We start from the raw sequence: 18,257 nt of genomic DNA, 5'->3' as shown, positions 1-18,257 counted from the left end.
TCTATGGGGCTGGGGTGGGGATAAAACCTGCCAGTGCCAGTCCATGTTGACAATATTGGATCAGATGGATCAATGGGCTGACTCACTATAAGGCAGCTTCCTACGTTCCTAATTAACAAATTGATGCACACACCATTCAGCAGGTATTCTTCCTTGCCTAATGCTTGCCAGGAAAGAATGAGAAAGTGTATCATTTTTTCTACTAGCCAATCAGGATTGTGAGAAAAATTTTAGCACTGTCAACAGAGTTCTTACCTTGGTGAGGAGGCAAGCTTTTTTTTCAAAATTGTCCATTTTAATCCAAAGTGGCCAAATTTTGCACAAAATGGTGTAATTGGTAAAACTGCAAGAATTGTGTGAATTGTTTGAAACTAGGCAGACTGCTGTTTTTGTTTAAAAATTTAAAGCACTAAATGGACTGTTTCCATCTTTATAATTCATCCAGTCCTTCTCTGTATGTTCTGTTTGTAGTCAGGCTTTGTTTCTCAGTGAGAAATGACTGTAAAGAAGAGTGCAAACTGCAGAAATCTTGAGATGGAAAGATAAATGCTCTTTGCCTCAGAATGTAAGGAATCTCACAGGGCTTCAAAATCTGTTCTCTGGTGTCTCATCATGTTGAGACAGCTTAATTAAGAACAAGGAACTTAGTGACTATTCTTTTCACCCCTTTCAGTCAGTATTTCTCAGCTGAATCTATATGCCTGGTTCATTGAAAAGTACTATATAGGCAGTTAAGACTATTTCAGCCTGAGGCACCAGACGAGGTTGCCCTATTTCTTCAGTTCTTTTTTGTTTGATTATTGAAATGTTAGCAAATGCAATAAGGAATGACGATTTAATTGAAGGTATGGGTGAAAATAGTAAAATAAAGATTAATTTATTTGCTGATGATTGACAGTGAAAAACCCATTACAGTGGTGCCTCGTATAACGAGTGCCCCGTTTAACGACAAATTCGCATAGCGATGGCAAAAATGCCATCGGTTTTGCGATTGTATAACGAAGGTGCCTATGGGGAAAAATTGCTTTGCGATGTTTTCCCCATAGGCACCATTTTCCCCCAGCTGAGCGGCGGGAGCCTCCAAAGGAGCGCTCCCGCCACTCAGCTGGGGGAAAATGCCTGCGGTGGCTTTCGAAGGCCCCTTCCGAAGGGTCCTTCTGAGGCCACCGCGGGGGGAGGGTGGGGGGATCCGATGCCTGTCAGGCATCCTGGGCTCGGATCCCACCCGCCGCCGGTTACCCAGCCTTGGGTAACCGGCGGCGGATGGGATCCGAGCCCGGGATGCCTGAAAGCCATCCGGGTCCCTCCGCTCTCCCACCCTCCCCCCGCGGCTTGGATCGGACCCGCGGGGTGCTAGCCCCACCATGGCTGGACTCCCAAGAGTCCAGCCATGCCCGGGGTAGCCCCCGCGGGTCCGATCCAAGCCGGATCCAAGCCGCAGGGGGAAGGTGGGGAGACCCGATGCCTGTCAGGCATCCTGGGCACGGCAGCGCGGGGCGGCGGGGACATGGTGGAGGGGTCCCGAAGGCTTCCAGGCTTTTGCCTGGAAGCTTTCGGGATCCCCCACCCACCCTGTCCCCTTCGCTGGCAGCCACCCCCCGCCGCTTTCCCCAGCCTGGATCAGGCTCCTGGGAGTCCGATCTCAGCTAGGGAAGGCACCGCGGGGCGGCGGGGACAGGGTGGAGGGGTCCCAAAGGCTTCCAGGCTTTTGCCTGGAAGCTTTCGGGATCCCTCACCCACCCTGTCCCTGCCAGTTTTTAGTCCACTGGAACGCAATAACCAGGTTTTAATGCGTTTCAATGGGCTTTTTAATTTCGCTCTACGATGTTTCCGTATAGCGACGTTAATCCTGGAACGGATTAACGTCGCTATACGGGGCACCACTGTATAGATAGAATTAAAATTAATTTAGAAAAATTTAGAAAGATAACTGGATTCTGTGTAAATTGGCAAATACCTGAAATAATGTATCATAAAAAACTAGAACAGGAAACGTTTGTTGATAAATATGATTTTAAAATATGTAAGTTGGTTAAATATTTAGGTATAGATTTAGTAAAAGATACCCCAAAAATAAAGGAACATAATTATAATAAATTAAAAGGAGATATTAAAAAGAAACTACAGGAACATGCTAACTTAAAACTTTCTTGGTTTGGAAGATTGCACTGATAAAAATGAAGTTTCTACCAAAAATTAATTTTTTATTTGGAATGTTACCAGTAGAGTTAACAGAAGATGATTTTAGACTTTGGCAAGGAATGATTAATAAATACTGTAATGAAGGGAAGAGAGCCAGAGTAAATAAAAAGTATTGGTATAAAATAACAAAAAAGGAGGTATAAGTATACCAAATATAAAAAAAAAAAAATTATTTGGCTAATCAGTTGAAGTTCATTGGGGAACTTACATATAACCCAGAAAAGTTAATTTCATCAGAATTACAGGTGGATATTGAAAAATATCTATTTGGTAAAATTAAAAATATAAAATATGTGAAATTAATAACCCATTTTTAAAGGTTATGTTAAATGTCTGGTACAAGTATAGAAAGAATTTATGTCCATTCAACTCTCCATTAGGATTAGTGATTGAAATAGAGAATTTTCCTGCCAATATGAACGTTCATGCAGAACTATTTAAAGAAATAAAAGTGATTAGATTAAAAGACTGGTTGTATAAAATGAAACTGAAAGGTCAAATTAAACAAATCCTTCAAAATAAGAATATATCATGGTTCAATTATATGCAATTAGAAAGATGGACTAATGAATGGGTAAAGAAGTATAATAAAGGTAGCGAATATACAAAGTATGAACAATTTCTATTCTCATATGAAGATATTCAGATGACTGATTCAGTAAAGGGTGCAGTGAGTAAAATTTAGAGTTTCCTGTTAGATCTAGAAGAAGAGACTGAGAAAGAAGGATTGAAGTTAGTGTGGGAACAAGACGTAGGAAAAAAGAATAAATGATGAAGAATGAAGATGTGGAAAATGAGGGTTTTACGATTTTTGTTGGTGAGAATAAAAAATAAATTCTTTTCAAATTGGGTTTAAGATGGTATTTGACACCAACAAAATTAAATTAAATTAACACTAGTTATCTGAATGTCTGTTGGAAATGTGAGAAGGAAATTGGTACATACTTTCATATTTGGTGGGAATGCGAAAAACTAAGATTTTGGAAGCTAATCTTTAAAGAACTAAATGACATATGTGAAAAAGATATAGAATTTAATCCTGGGACAGCTCTGTTATCAATATTTGAGAATGTGGAATATGATGAGTAGAGAATTGATCACCAATTTATTAACAGCAGCTAGATTGATAATAACTAGGAAGTGGAAATCAAAGTCTAAATTTCGAGTGGAATAATGGTATAATGAAATATGGAACACTGCTATAAATGAGAAGTTAACCTGTAAGTTAAAGGTCAAGAAAGAAGAGATGAAAAAGAATAATTTCTATGATATATGTGGCAGATTTCTTGAATATGTGTTAGCAAGAGGAAAAGGGAAAGCTCAAAATCAAGAATCAATGCAGTTCTGGAGAAGAGGGCAATAAAGGAAGAAGAATCAATATAGAGGAAGAAGATTACTGCAAGAGGTCCTGACTATGGTGGTGGGAAACACAGCCGATTTGTATTTTGGTTTATGTATTTTATGTTTATGTTGTAGTTTAAGAAAAATTAAAATTAAAATTAAAAAGACTATTTCAGGTTTACTATTTGATGTTGCAGTCTTTCAATGACAAATAGAAATGGGAGTACTTTGACAAAGGTAGAAATTTTAGCAACCTACATGAAGTTGAGGGCCACATTCTTTTGAGAGCAATAAGACATTGCTGTTGTTATGCACCATCAAGTTGCCTCTAACTTATGGCAACTTCATGAATGAGCAATGAGCGATCCCCAAAATGTCTTGTCCTCAACAGCCCTGCTCAACTATTGTAGACTCTGCTTGTGGCTTCTTTTAGGATGTCAGTCCATCTCATATTTGGTCTTCCTCTGCCTTCCACCTTTCCCAGCATGATGGTCTTTTCCAGAGAATCCTGCCTTTTCATGATGTGTCCAAACTATGACAGCCTCAGTTTCAACAATTCTGCCTCCAAAGACAGTTCAGGCTAGATTTTATCTAGGACCCATTTGCTCATATTTCTGGTGGTCCAGGGTACAGTGGTGCCTCGCTTAACGAGCGCACCGTAGAACGACGAAATCGCATAGTGAAGAGGTTTTAGCGATCGCAAATGCGATCGCATACCGATGGCCCCTATGGGCAAAACTCGCTTTGCGATGATTGGTAAGTGTTTTGCTTACCGATCTTCACAAAGCGATGCCCGACGATCAGCTGTTCGGCGGTTCCAAAATGGCCACCGGAAGCCCCGAAATGGCCGCGTGCAGCGTTTTCGCGCCCTCCCCTCGCTTACCGAGTGCGCAAAAATGGCTGCCGGCTATGGGACAACTTCACTGAATGGTGAGTTTTGGAGCCTACTGGAACGCATTAAACTAAGTTTAATGCGTTCCAATGGCTTTCCCCGTTCTGTTCAGCGATGTTTCGCCATAGCGAAGGTTAATCCGGAACGGATTAACCTCGCTATGCGAGGCACCACTGTATTCACAAAGCACCAACACCACATTTGAAATGAATTATTATTTTTCCCCGTCAGCTTTCTTTACTGTCCAGCTTTTACACCTATGCATGGTGATTGGAAACACAAGAGTGTTGATGGTCTTGTCTCCAGTGACATATCTTTACACTTAATATTTTCTAATTCCTTCATTGCTGCCCTTCCTGGTCTCAGTTTATGTCAATAAGACGTAGGTGTGAGCAAATAAAATCTGATATTTTAGATCAGATAGTTATGTCCGTGTATTTTGTGAGTCAGTATCCATTAGCTTGTTAATTCATTTGGAGACAAATATTCATGTTGTGGCATCAGCTGACTGTTGTCAAGATTGTTTTTCTTCCAAGGGTGCCTGATGAAATAACATTTAAGCTTTTCTAATGATCAAATATACTAAATTTCCTGCCTTCTAATTTATTAGAGCTACCTTAGGAGAAAGTGAAATGGTGTATCATATGTAACCAGGTAAAAAAGCTATCAATCTCCTCTGTCCATAAAAATTTATCCTTGAAAAGTGTTTCTTTAATGCAGTAGGTGAGCTTTTCTTAACCACATGCCCTTGAAAGTTTCTGGACTACAGTTTCCATCAATCTCAACCAGCATGGCTATTGCTCAGGGATGGCATGAGTACTCCTAAAGAGCTGGAAAGTATTTTGTTGGCATTGGATGCAGTATGTGCTAAAGGCAAAGCAATTCAAACATCCGATAGACTGACCATATACAAGGAAGTATATTCTTTACGGAGGCTACTGAATACTAAAACCAAAGGCATGGCTTTAGAGACTGTTTCTTCATACTCACAGAACACGAAGATTCTTAAGCCCGGCGAAGTCCACCTTTGTAATCCTTGTAATGTTATTTCTATCCAAGTCACTGCAAAAGGAAAAAAGCAAATTCATGTTTGACACAGACACATTTTAGGTATTCAAGAAATCATTTAGAGCAGTGGTGTCGAACTGTGGCCCTCCAGATGTTCTTGGACTTCAACTCCCAGAAGCCTTCACCACCACCTCTGCTGGCCAGGATTTCTGGGAGTTGAAGGCCAAGAACATCTGGAGGGCCACAGTTCGACACCACTGATTTAGAGCATTAGCTACTCAAAAGAGCACATCTATTTTTCTGTAAAGAGGCTATATAATGCACGAAGTCAAGATTAATTTATCCATCCCAGTAGGCATTATCTTATGAGAAGAGAAGACTCCCTGGAAAAGACCTTGATGTTGGGAAAAGAGTGAAGGCAAGAGGAGAAGGGGACGACAGAGGATGAGATGGTTGGACAGTGTCATCGAAGCTACCAACATGACTTTGACCCAACTCTGGGAGGCAGTGGAAGACAGGAGGGCCTGGTGTGCTCTAGTCCATGGGGTCACAAAGAGTCGGACACGACTTAACAACTGAACAACAACAAAGTAGGTATTAAAGGCCTTCCAGACAATGGTACTGCTGTAATGTTATCTCTTTGCTGCAGGCAGTACAGCTATTGTTTTTTCCCCTTTACAACTCCAGTGCTGGCTCTATCAGCCTTTTCCAAAACAATCCCAGAAGAATATTAGCCATTCTGTACTCCTGCTGTCCTCAGTAGAAGTTAGTGAGACAGAAGTCATGGAGGCAGATAGTCTTGATATGTGGGGGTTGGGGGAGGTGAGCAAAAACAGAAGCAGATTTAGAAGTTTTTATCACACGGAACTACCTCTGGTTCATTCTGCAGAAAAGAATCTTCACTTTTTCCAGGCTGGAGCAAAGTGACAACGCGCAGCTATGGATCACACACTTCTAAACACCTGCATGAAGGGAGCTTTCCAATGTCTGAAAATGTCAAACAATCTTGATAACCTTATTTGGTTTTTGTAAGCAAGCTCCCAGCTTGCTTTCCAAATATGCTTTGAAATGGATACTGAAGAACCCCAACATGCTCCAGTGTTCAGAACAAAGAGCTTCTGTGTTGAATATGATTGCATTCCCATTCCTCATTTGGACCATCAGTTTTCATTATCTAATTGCACTGCAGCCCCAGTCCTATCACTCACTGGATACCCACACATTCTTCCTGCCTAGGGTGGATAAAAACCAGTTTTTTTAAAAAAAAAAATCAAACTGATTTAAATCACGATTCAAAATTTAAAAAAAATTAATTTAAATCATCTTTTAAAATCTGATTTAAAAGCATTAAATCAAATCCGCCCTGTTCCTGCCTTTTCATTGCTCTTACTGATCATTTTAGAAATTCTTGAGGCCACAATTCCTTGTAAGCATAAGAATCCTGCTGCCTGCCTCCTGCATTGTTGTTTACTTACTCAGCCCATTCCAAGATGGTGACCTTAATCTTCAAACCTTAAATGGACTGGGATGTGGCTATCTGTGGGACCATCCGCCACATTATGAAATTGTCCCAACGCTAAGACCTTTGGGAGAGGCCCACCTGACTGGCGTGTGAGAGAAGACTTTCTCCTGAGAAGACTGTGGAATGAGTTCCCCCTTACAAACTCATTAAGTCTCACATCTCACTGCTTTTAGAAAGAGTGTGAAGACTCATTTTTTAAATTTGTTTAAAGTTATTGTGCTGACTTCAACTGTTTGTAGATTTAATTTTAATTTACACAATGAACTTTGGTTTTACTAACTGCTTTTACAAAAATGATGATTTTGCGCTACCTTGCCCACTACTACTTTGTGGTAAAAGAAAGCTACAAAAGTGGGGTAGATAAGTAATAGATCAATAGATAATCTTAATAACAGTAACACAAATTCCTTACAACTACACAGTTCCCCACTTGGCTTCAGATACAAGGGCAAAGACAATCTAAGAGAAGAGCCAGTCCTGGTATTGAGAAATGGATGCAATGCTACACTTTAAGTTCTCTCTACTGGTTCCAACTTGAAGATAGATTTTCCTTCCTTCTCACTTCTAATTCTCAGCCTCTTCACAACCAGGGTCTTCCAGATGCTTAAAGTTTCAACAATGTGTTCAATCTTTTTTAATAAAGAAGATTATTTCCACCTCCCCGACACAATATGATTTCCTGCCACACATCTGTGATTCGAAGATGGAAGAGACACCCAAGTTAGAATGACCACAAAAATATGAACAGGAATGCACTTGTTCTGATTATGTATTTGATTTTTTTTATACCACCATAACTGACAAAGAACTGAGATCCACATAAATCTACATAGTACACTTAAGTCATGTTTTAACTGAGCGATTAGAGTCAAAATAGCTCTATCTGACAATCCAGTGGCTCTATCAACTTGGGATTTTCTCCTTGAACCTCCTCTTAAGCCTGGGTGGACTCCATCTGGGCCTCCTCAGAGTCTTTTCTCCTAAAACAGAGGAGTAGAATAGAGGACGCCTAATGGAATAGAGAACACCTAATGTTGCCCTCTGCTGGTTAGTGAGTTTAAAAATGCACAACACAGCCCACCTTATCACAGAAACACTGGATTGCTGACTCTGAATGTCAATGTTAGCTGAACTGCCTTTCAGTGGAAACTGCCAAATTATTAAGTGAAATGTGTGGTAAAAGATAGCTATGGAGATACATTCATTGGCAACAAAATAAATGACAACAATCATAGTACTCAGGATTCTGAATAACTAGCACAAATAAAGACCTGAGAAATTGCTCAAACAAAAAGAAAAGAAAAGAAAAAGAGAAAAATACTCAATTTTTAAAGAATTGGTTATTTTTTCCTGCTGTTTACTTCTGCATCCATCAATACATTTATTTCTTAACTATGAACTATGATATGACAAGAATCCACAGGACTATCACAGGCAGAATTAGCTAGAAGCGCGTCCATTGGTATACAAGTTGAGTATCTCTTACAGTTGTGATACAAGAGCAAGTGATGAGGAAAAAGTGCACAGACTAATGATGCCTGCAGTATTAGTGCTTCCCCTCTCCCTGTTATATTTTTTGGGAAATGGATAACTGTTAAGAGAACGCAAGTGAAACCACAGAATAATTTTGCCTGCAACAGCTATTAAAAACATTGCAGGAACAAAAAATTGATACCAGAAAATATTCTCTCAACACAAGGTGATGATTTAATAGTGAAGGACCTTCAGAAGGCAAGGGGTTACAGACAAAACACACCCTTATAAGCAATTAGATGTAGCAAAGTTGCAGATAGTCTTAAGTAGTAGGGAAGAGCAGGTTTATTTATCATTCTATGCCGTCTTTTTCTCACATAGAACCAGGCAACCTAACATTCCACATAAAACACACTGTATTAAATAGAAAAGAAAAGATCATGTTCAAAGGACAAACACAATCACACCTATATAGGAAAAGCAAGAAACACAGATTTCTGATTCAAACGCCTACCAATAATCTTTCTAAAGCAAATAAGCAAGAGGTAGCAATCAGCAAGTCTGTCTGTCTGGCAAGAAGCTTCCACACTGAGAAAATATATTCTGCAGTTGTGACAGACAGACTGCTTTTAAACCAGGTAATTTTAATTTACTGGGCAGACAGTATGAGATTAGGCAGTTTTGCAAGTTTGTTCTTTAACCATACTAAATGAGCAGCAAAGAGTGTCATAGGGTTCTAGAAAACATTGGGCAAATGATAATTAAAGGAAGATTTTTTTTGCTGGATGAAATAATTTGCATGTAAATACTGACCGGTAAGAAATATATCTACTTCCATCTTCAGTCGTTCAGGTGAAAACATTCCATAAGAGGAAGTATATGCAACAGAAACTGCTAAAATGCACATTACTGAAGAATTACACATAGCCAAGAAAAATGTCCTTAAGCTCTGCTGTACCCAATGGCTCTTGAACAGAACTTGGAAACAATACATTAGAAACTGACACATTACTCATATCATACTTGTTTGGTTATACATAGCTCAAGAGAACTGTTCCAAGTTAAGAAATCACCATAGACATTGCATATTGAGTTGTATGATTTACCATACCACTAATGTCTACAGTGACTTTTAACTGGGAGCAATTCAACTCCAAACATGTCGTTTGCACAGCTATGCAAGAGGATCTGGGAGCACTGTGTTTTGGGGATAATGAGGTGTTAACGGCAATGTTTTGTCACAGTTTAATCTTGACACTAATATATTATAGGCTTGGAGTAATTAGTAACATTTACAGTACTCACTTCCTCCTACACATTATTTTTAAGGGCAATGTTAGAGGTTGGGTGGCATTTTTTAATTTTTATTTATATTTTCAAATTTTAAAAAATGAAATAATAATGTATTAGCAATATGTTAACCCAAAGCCTCCATTGCCATTAACAGTACTGCATTATAAAAATGTCAGTGACAACTAATACCAACTACAGTAATTCCAAGATGCTGGTCATTTTACATAACACTTGCAACCTCTGCTCTTTAACAAGGTAACAACAGTTTGCATTTCTCTGGGACTCAATGCCTTAATATCTAAATAACTCTGCCTATTTCCAATAAACAACAGCTTCAGAGAGAGAGTATCAGATAGCATTCCAAAAAAGTTTTAAAAAACTGAACCACACATATGTATAACTAGGATACCGGTTACCATGTTTTCCTTTCAGCAAATATGGTGGCACTGGCTGATTAACAACAAACTTGGATTCAAGGCCCCCAGATCCATCAAATGATGGCCAGACTTATTTACGCACAGGCCCCTATTTTTATGAGTTCTCCATGACTACAGTGTGTTCAATGCGTACCAAGTAAAATAAACCAACATGTACTTTAACTATGCAAACACCATAGTTTCTTATAACCACGTTGCAGACAATGAAAAAAATCAAATAGAATTAAAGCTTTAAGAATTCATGTTTATTAAATAGTAAAGAGTGGATGCAACCAACTAAGAAACGAACAGGAATCTTTAAAAGGGTCTGGTTATGCTAATGTCTAAGTAGTAAGTGTGTGCTTACTACTATTTTGGAACTTACTATATTTTGGAACTTGCAGCCCATAAATTCAAATCCACACACCTGTAGATTTTTATCCCAGAGGTTTGATTTTGTGTGTGTGTGTGTGTGTGTGTGTGTGATTTTACCAACACATCAGCTCCTCTGGTCTTTTCTATTGATTCCTCTTGTTGGTTTAAAGAGATTCTGTTACCATCCACTCATCAGTGTATGTTATTACATATTTTATTGGATTGGGTCTGTTGGGATTGGACTGGACGGGGGGGAGGTGTATTGGATTTAACGTATTAAATTAATATTAAATAAACATATTATTCTCAACTGCCCAGAGTACTGCTTACTAATAATAAATAAATAAATAAATAAATAAATAAATAAATAAATAAATAAATAAATAAATAAATGTGCAATACAGAAAGGAAAACAACAACAATACCTAACAGAACTTGAAAATATTAAATTTCTGGAGACTACAGGTTCCATAATCCCCCAAACAACATCTCCCAAATAGCATTAAGAAGCTTTAGTATAAAATCATAATTACTCCAAACTACACAGAGTGGTGTCAAGTCAGTTGACTTCCTTCCTTTCTTCCCTCCCTCCCTCCTTGCAGTATTTGCATTTCATCAACTCCTACTTAGCTATATAGTACTGACCAGTTTAATCTCAAATGCAATCAAGCCTTTATCCCTTTGTATATTACTAATATAACAGCCAAACACTTCTCCTGAGAACAGGCATCTTCATAATCACGTGAATATTTTAACTAGGTGTTTGAACACCTCAGGAGAAGATTTACCACAGTAATTAGTTCTGGTATGCAAAGCTGGCATTCATGGCAGACAGACAGTGATCTGACAAGGTGTACCAGACAATTCTGCATGAACACCTAAGAATTCCCTGCCTACAAAAACATGAGATCACTTTAGCAGCCCATCTACGCACTGAAAGAATTCATAAAACAATAAAATACAGAATCAAACCTGGAAAAACTGACTAGAAAAAATCAACAGACAGTTAAAAACAAATTTTAAAATAGGCACAAGTGTATAAGTGTATGAGCCAAAGGCCTGTCTACATAAAAACGGCTTTGAAGGCCTGCCAATGGACCTCAGATAGGGGGCTAAATGGACCTCCCTCAGCAACAGGTTCCAGTGCCAAAATGGGCCTGTCTTTTCTGCTGTGAGTTGGAATTAAAGCAAAAACATTTAATAGCAAATTCTAACTTGTTCATTCTGATCCTAGTTTTGAGTCTTCCTCTACTCATGGTTATGCAGCCCAAACCAAATCACTCACAGCTATAATCAGACTCAGAGTACTGCCAAGGTCTGTAAATCCTGAAAATAAACCCCTCAATACTGCAGACAGGACAACTTCATAAAAATGTATAAACTATCACTATCACACCAAAAATCTTATTTTTCACATTAAGGTGGGTCAGAACTGGTTAGCAGTTGGATGGGAAACCACCACAAAATATGAGGATCTCTTGGTATGGGTATGGAATTCCTCTCTACCCTAATTGTCTAATGTTAACAAGCTGTGTTGACATTAGACAAGACAATGCTGGTGTAAGTATAAGGCATTTCCTACATTAAGCTGATGCCCAGCTACTATGGGTGTGCTCTTTCATGATTTTCAACTTCAGTTCCCAGAATTCTCAGGTCATGAGAATTGTGTAGAACAATGAATCTGAGAGAGGAAAAAGGAAGACCCATCAGGTGGGTGCAGGAATGGGATGGAATGCATTGAAAGGAGCACAGAAAAAAGAACACAGAGACATAAGGCAATTGTGTGGGAGGAATCACTTCTGTATATATCAGTTCCTGGTTCACATGAAGGAACTTTATATATATATAAAAATCCTCAGGTATACAAGTGAGATGTGAAAGGGAAATCCATAGAGAAATTCAAGATTCCTAACGCAGTGGCAATTGGTTCCATCCATGTTTTTATTAATTTAGTCGTTTAGTCGTGTCCGACTCTTCGTGACCCCATGGACCAGAGCACGCCAGGCCCTCCCGTAGTTGTCTCAAATTCATGTTGGTTGCTTCGATGACGCTGTCCAGCCATCTCATTCTCGGTCATCCCCTTCTCCTCTTGCCGTCACACTTTCCTAACATCAAGGTCTTTTCCAAGGAGTCTTCTCTTCTCATGAGATGGCCAAAGTATTGGAGCCTCAGCTTCAGGATCTGTCCTTCCAGTGAGCACTCAGGGTTGATTTCCTTTAGAATTGAATTTGTGGGTGGGTTCCATCCAACCCACCCACAAAAGCCCCAAAACAGAGGGAGAAAAGAAAGAACCCATTGAGGACTGAACATGCTTAGTTATCACAGAATGCTGACTGAATGATGAAGAAGGAAATGTGTATTTCTTTTTTTTTAAATTACCATGTTTTTCCAAGTTGGCTCATTGCCTGTGTGTGTGTGTTTTTCCCCCCTCCACACCCATTGAGCCTGCTTTTGCCCTACTTTTTTTTAAAAAAGGGGGGAAAAAACCTCATGGAACTCCAAGCTGAAAATTCTTTCTGTGAGCTGAATGAATTTCTGGATTTTCTGTACTTCACATTATCTAGGGCAGACATTTTAAATCACTCTGCTCAGATTCTCCCTCAGTTGAACCTCCAAACCCCTCAATCTTTAGGAAAGATACCACTGGGCATCCTCTGACAGGCCATTGCTCAATGCTTAGAGGCATCCACAAGTGCCTTGTCTAGCCACAGCATGTAATGTGTGGAAGGGAACTGAAAGCTTTAGGGACAAAACAGCAAACAGCACCACACAGGACAGGCTTGGTTACTGGACATAATATTGTCTCCCGCTTGCCCCTAGCCCACTGTATTTGCTCACAACTGATCAGGGCAAGTGTCGAGCTTGCTGAAGGAGACCAGAGAGAAGACTGCTTGTTTCTAGGGAATTTTAAGTGAGCGCCCTTAAAAGCACTAGCTGAGTTGAACTATTGAGGTTTACAGCAACTGGCCTAATATGAAAGTACCAAATAGATGAAGTCAGCGCTAATACTTACAAAGTGAATTGAGTAATATACTTACTCAATTCACTTTGTCCATGATAGCACACAGATGATCCCCATTCTTGGCCACTAACTTTTACGACCAAGCTAGCAGTTTTTTTTCATTATAACTAGCTTTCAATCTTAAATACAGACAGAAGCAGAATACCCACAGTGCTGTAAACATTATTTTTAAAGACAGCCAAGAGTGTTTTCAGAATTTTCTCAAAGTAAAACCGGGCTGCCACTGCTCACCCTGACCTAAACAATCACTGCAGGTCCACTTTCTCCTACTGAAGTGAAAGAACGTTAACACCTTCGACTCTGAAAAAAAGCTATTAATATATCCTGATAAAGTTTGACCCTTTATAACGTTAGGTGCACCAGCCCCTCAATTTAACAGGCCAGTTCACATCTGCAGGCTTTGTTTTCCCCTGCCAGCTACCAAGCACCACCATTGTGGCACTTCAATCCTGCCCTTTTCAACATGGAGAGGAAAGTAAAAGCACTTAGCGGTTATCTAGTAATCACAGGGCACATTTGTCAGCTCTCTATATTTGGTATGTCCTTGGTTGCTAGGTGACCACAAAGAGACTCCATACTCCGCCTCAAACCAAAGGAGCAGCCATTCTGGTACAGGATGAGGAACTGCAGAAACACCTGTCAACTAGCTGAAAATGCCCCAATACAAAGGGAAGAGCTTTGCCCACAGCCACACCCACAGCCCTGACATCTCTTCACGACTTGAAAATCAGGCCATGTTACTTATAAATAGCCACCCCGCCATTATGAACACCCACAGAATTGTTTGGGGGAGGAGGGGAGGATTTAAATTTAACCTCAAAACAAATAAAATTTGACACTGTCACTGACAACCTTGCACAGCAAAGGACACAGAAACAACCTTACATTAGCTTTCGGCAGAACTTCCAACACACATAGTAAACCAGCCTGATTCATGCACAGTGAGGCTGTTAGAGGACTAGGGTGAAACCAAAACAGTGTTTCTTGAACTGTGTGGCGGAAACTACTTACTTATCAGTAGCTTAGGCATTAAAAGTGGTGATGAGGAAGCAGGCATTACAGGCTCCCTTACAAGGGATAGCTGCAGCTTTCCTTCACTGCAAAATTGACAGGCAATATTTTGTCTTTTTCAGCAGGGCCACAACAGGGCAAGGACCAGATGTCCAGACAGATTAAAAAGACTTCCCATTACCTTTGGCCTCCCAACACAAACCCCTGCCATTAACCAAGAGCCTTACAGTGAGGATTCCATCAGGCACAACTTTCTGCTCTGTGCTACTGGGGCCATAATACTTAAAAAAAAACCCATCAGACTGCTTGACACTACATTCAAGAAGCCAGTGCAGCTAGAAGAAGAGGATGCCATGATGAGATAACTCAGCTCTTGTCATTGGACATAACAGACCAATAAAGGCCCAGGCTTCTATACTTAACCTAAGAAACGTTATATAGAGAGACACTTCGGTTTGGGTACACCCAAAGTGTTCTGTAGTTCTGCTCACCTGCCTGGGCCAGACTCGCTTTACTTCTCTATCCAAGCCTCCTTTTCCAATTAAGGCCAGTTTTTCTGTGGCTAGCCCTGCCTTGCCTGTGCCTCAAGAACATGAGCACAGGCACTTGTTTCCCTAAGCAACAATATATTTACGAGACAGAAAAAAAGTAAATCTGTATGGAGGTTTTAGATTGTTGCTAGTTTCTATTTGCATTTTTTACTATTCATGCAAGGATTAATAGTAAATGCTGTGTGCACCTTTCTGGATTTCTTTGGACAGAATATTGGCATACACGTGAAAATAAGTACATCATAGGAACCTGTTCTCAAATCAGAAGTCATTGCCAGGAACTACACAGCCACACTTGCACCAGTGCAGGCAAAACACTGAGTAAATAGCAGGAGCCTGCAAAAAATCTTTTGGAATCTGTGCATTGACAATAGAGGACTGTGGATTTTCATCCCTAGAGCCTACAATAGATATAAATTATTTGCATAGAACAGTCATGAAAAATCTGTCTTCCTCTAGATGTCACTGAGTCACTGCCCCTATTATCCATAGGTCATAAAGCATATTGACTGGGGTTGATGGCAACTGGAATCCAACAAGACATGTTCCACATTCTGAGCATAAAAGGGAAACAATCCAGTGTTTGTCATCTTCTGCAACCAGTGAGTCTTCCCTTACATGTGATCTTGCAAAGTTTGCATTTCCTTTGTTTTTAGACTGCATTGCATGCAAGCAACTTTGAGTTTTTGTTTTGTTTTTTTCCTGATGGGCTTCTATCCTTCCCGGAACAAGGCTTATAACTATCTGCAGTTAGAAAGGTTGGCTCACTATAGCCCAAGCACATTCATTTTCACTGTCACTTTGCTACACACATGCCTTCTATGTGGGGCTCCTTAGAACTGGGTGGTGGTTCTGGCTGCATACAACACAGGCAGCCAAACAAAGGTGTTTGGTTGTAGGTGTGCCGGGCAGCTTTTCAGGAAGAGGGAAACTGTGAAATGCCATGATTTCAGATAGAAACATAAACACAGACTACAATGGCAAGGAATGCCTACTTAACATAAACACCAATCATGCGAGCTCAAAGTGAAAGCTGTTACTTCAGAAGAAGCTTTACCAGTAAACATGACTGTAATAGCTATTTAATATGAAGCATATTTGGTAAAGATGTAGCAAAGTTTTGGGTTGTTGTGTTTTTTCAAAGTATACCTCTCTATAAACAGGAATGCTACAATCATATGAGCCAATCTTCCTACAAAAACAAGCTTGAATCGCTTAACCGCTCCAGCCCTCTGCAAGAGTAATTATAATAACTGTTGCCAGTAGCTGAAATGCTGCGGATCTCTCTTGCCTGCCACCAGTCTTCATGAAGAGTTTAAAATCTGGGGATAATTTGGGGGAGTTAACCTTACAAAACAGACTTTTTTTTATTATTTTTTGATCTGTAACTGAACTATTAAAGAGAGTCAAAATCAATTTGCTTGTTCTATTCATCTCCTCTTACTGTTACGATTCAATTAATCATATATATATATATGAGAGAGTATTGAAGAGGCAGGGGTTGGGTGTTTGATTCCCCACTGTGCCCCCCGACAAGGGCTAGACTCGGTAATCCATATATATAAATGCACCACTCTATTTTAACCTGTTAAAATGTTTCTTCATGCCTTCGTTTTCACACAAACTGCCAACTCTCTTGTATGTCCATGAAAAAGGTGAACATCAGCTCAGGTTCTCCCATTGGCCAACAGAATAATAGCTGCAAGGAGCTCATCGTCTTCAAATCACAAAATTCTTCTCCCCAGGCTATTACCCTTCTTCTCTACAATTAATTACAGGGCATTTCCGTAATCCACCCTCTGTGAAGTAACTTTTCCCTGTGTTTTTGTAAAACAGTGAAGGATGCTTGGGATAATATTCTCTTATTATCCTAGGATAGACAAAAGCAAGTCAGGAGCTATTAACTACAGTATTCCATTTGTTCACTTCATTTTTTCTTGCATCAAACTCTAATCAGTGAAAACAGTTCAAATAAACTCAGTGATTTTTTTTAAATGTGTGTCACCAGTTAAATGGTGTAAATAAAGCATCAGTGATTTCATCAACATTGTTTAAGCCAGGGTGGAGATTATGTGGCACCTCAGGTGCCTGTTAATCACCAATTCCCAGTCCTAGCCAACATAACCAGTGTTGATGGAAGAATGATGGCAGATGCTATCAGACATACAGTACATCTAAAAATGCCGGAAGTTGTCTATTCTGTAGATAGATAACAATCCAAATGAATTTACCAAAGGAAAGTTAAACGGAACCCTATGTTGTGAGTTTCTTTAACACCTGAGCCATAAGTTATTAAATATGGAATGAATGAGAGCCAGTGTGGTGTCATGGTGGGTTTAGGACACAGGAGACTTGAGTTCGAATCCTCACTAGATCATGGAAATTAATTGTCAGATGGCAATCACCCCTCAAGCTTCTCACATGCCTGGAAAGCCTTACCAGGATCACTCTAGGTCAGATCTGACTTGACGGCTCATAGCTCATATAATGAATGTCGCATAGGAGCAATGCACCACTGTTCTATATCTTGCACAGTAATTTCGTTTGGAAAACTGTAACATAGGATCCTGGGTATACTAGTAATAAACTAGTGTCTTTAATCTTTGATTAATTAATTGACATGATATGCCCCACTTCTATGAATCTTGTCCAGAGCTTGAGACTTTGGGTTTGAAAGTGGATTCATTAATGTAAACCCATAAAAATGAAGAGGTCAATGTGCTTATCTTACTGTACAAATTGGAAAAGAAATAATAATATTTTCCAATAAGCATTATTTATTTATTTATTTATTTATTTATTTATTTATTTATTTATTTATTTATTTATTTTATTTTATTTTATTTTATTTTATTTTATTTTATTTTATTTATATGTCGCCCACACTACCCAAAGGTCGCTGGGTGGCTTACAACAATTAAAATACAATACAATTTAGAACAATGAAAATACAATTAAAATATATATAAAAATTGCCATCGGACCCAGCACTAATATTATTTCAATTAAAAGCCTTCTGGAACAGGAAGGTTTTGACCTGGCACCAAAATGTCATCAGCGTCGGCGCCAGACGAATCTCAGTCGGGAGGGCATTCCATCATCTGAGGGCAGCTGCCGAAAAGGCCCTGTGTCTACAAGCCGTCCCTCTTAC

The 18,257-nt window shown here is 39.5% G+C and overlaps 1 protein-coding gene across 1 annotated transcript in view; it reads right to left on the bottom strand.

The window, feature by feature from the left end:
* The window catches only part of SLIT3 (slit guidance ligand 3), a 595,328-nt gene that overhangs the window by 556,784 nt on the left and 20,287 nt on the right, over nucleotides 1-18,257 (bottom strand). The window contains exon 2 of the mRNA XM_020780501.3: nucleotides 5,426-5,497. Coding sequence (XP_020636160.3) covers nucleotides 5,426-5,497 — 72 coding nt within the window. The remainder of the gene's footprint in view (nucleotides 1-5,425; nucleotides 5,498-18,257) is intronic.

This window comes from Pogona vitticeps, chromosome 2 (assembly GCF_051106095.1).
Source record: "Pogona vitticeps strain Pit_001003342236 chromosome 2, PviZW2.1, whole genome shotgun sequence".
Lineage (NCBI taxonomy): Eukaryota > Metazoa > Chordata > Lepidosauria > Squamata > Agamidae > Pogona > Pogona vitticeps.
The sequence above is the reverse complement of the archived record's forward strand: the minus strand, read 5'-3'. Positions and strand labels throughout refer to the sequence as shown.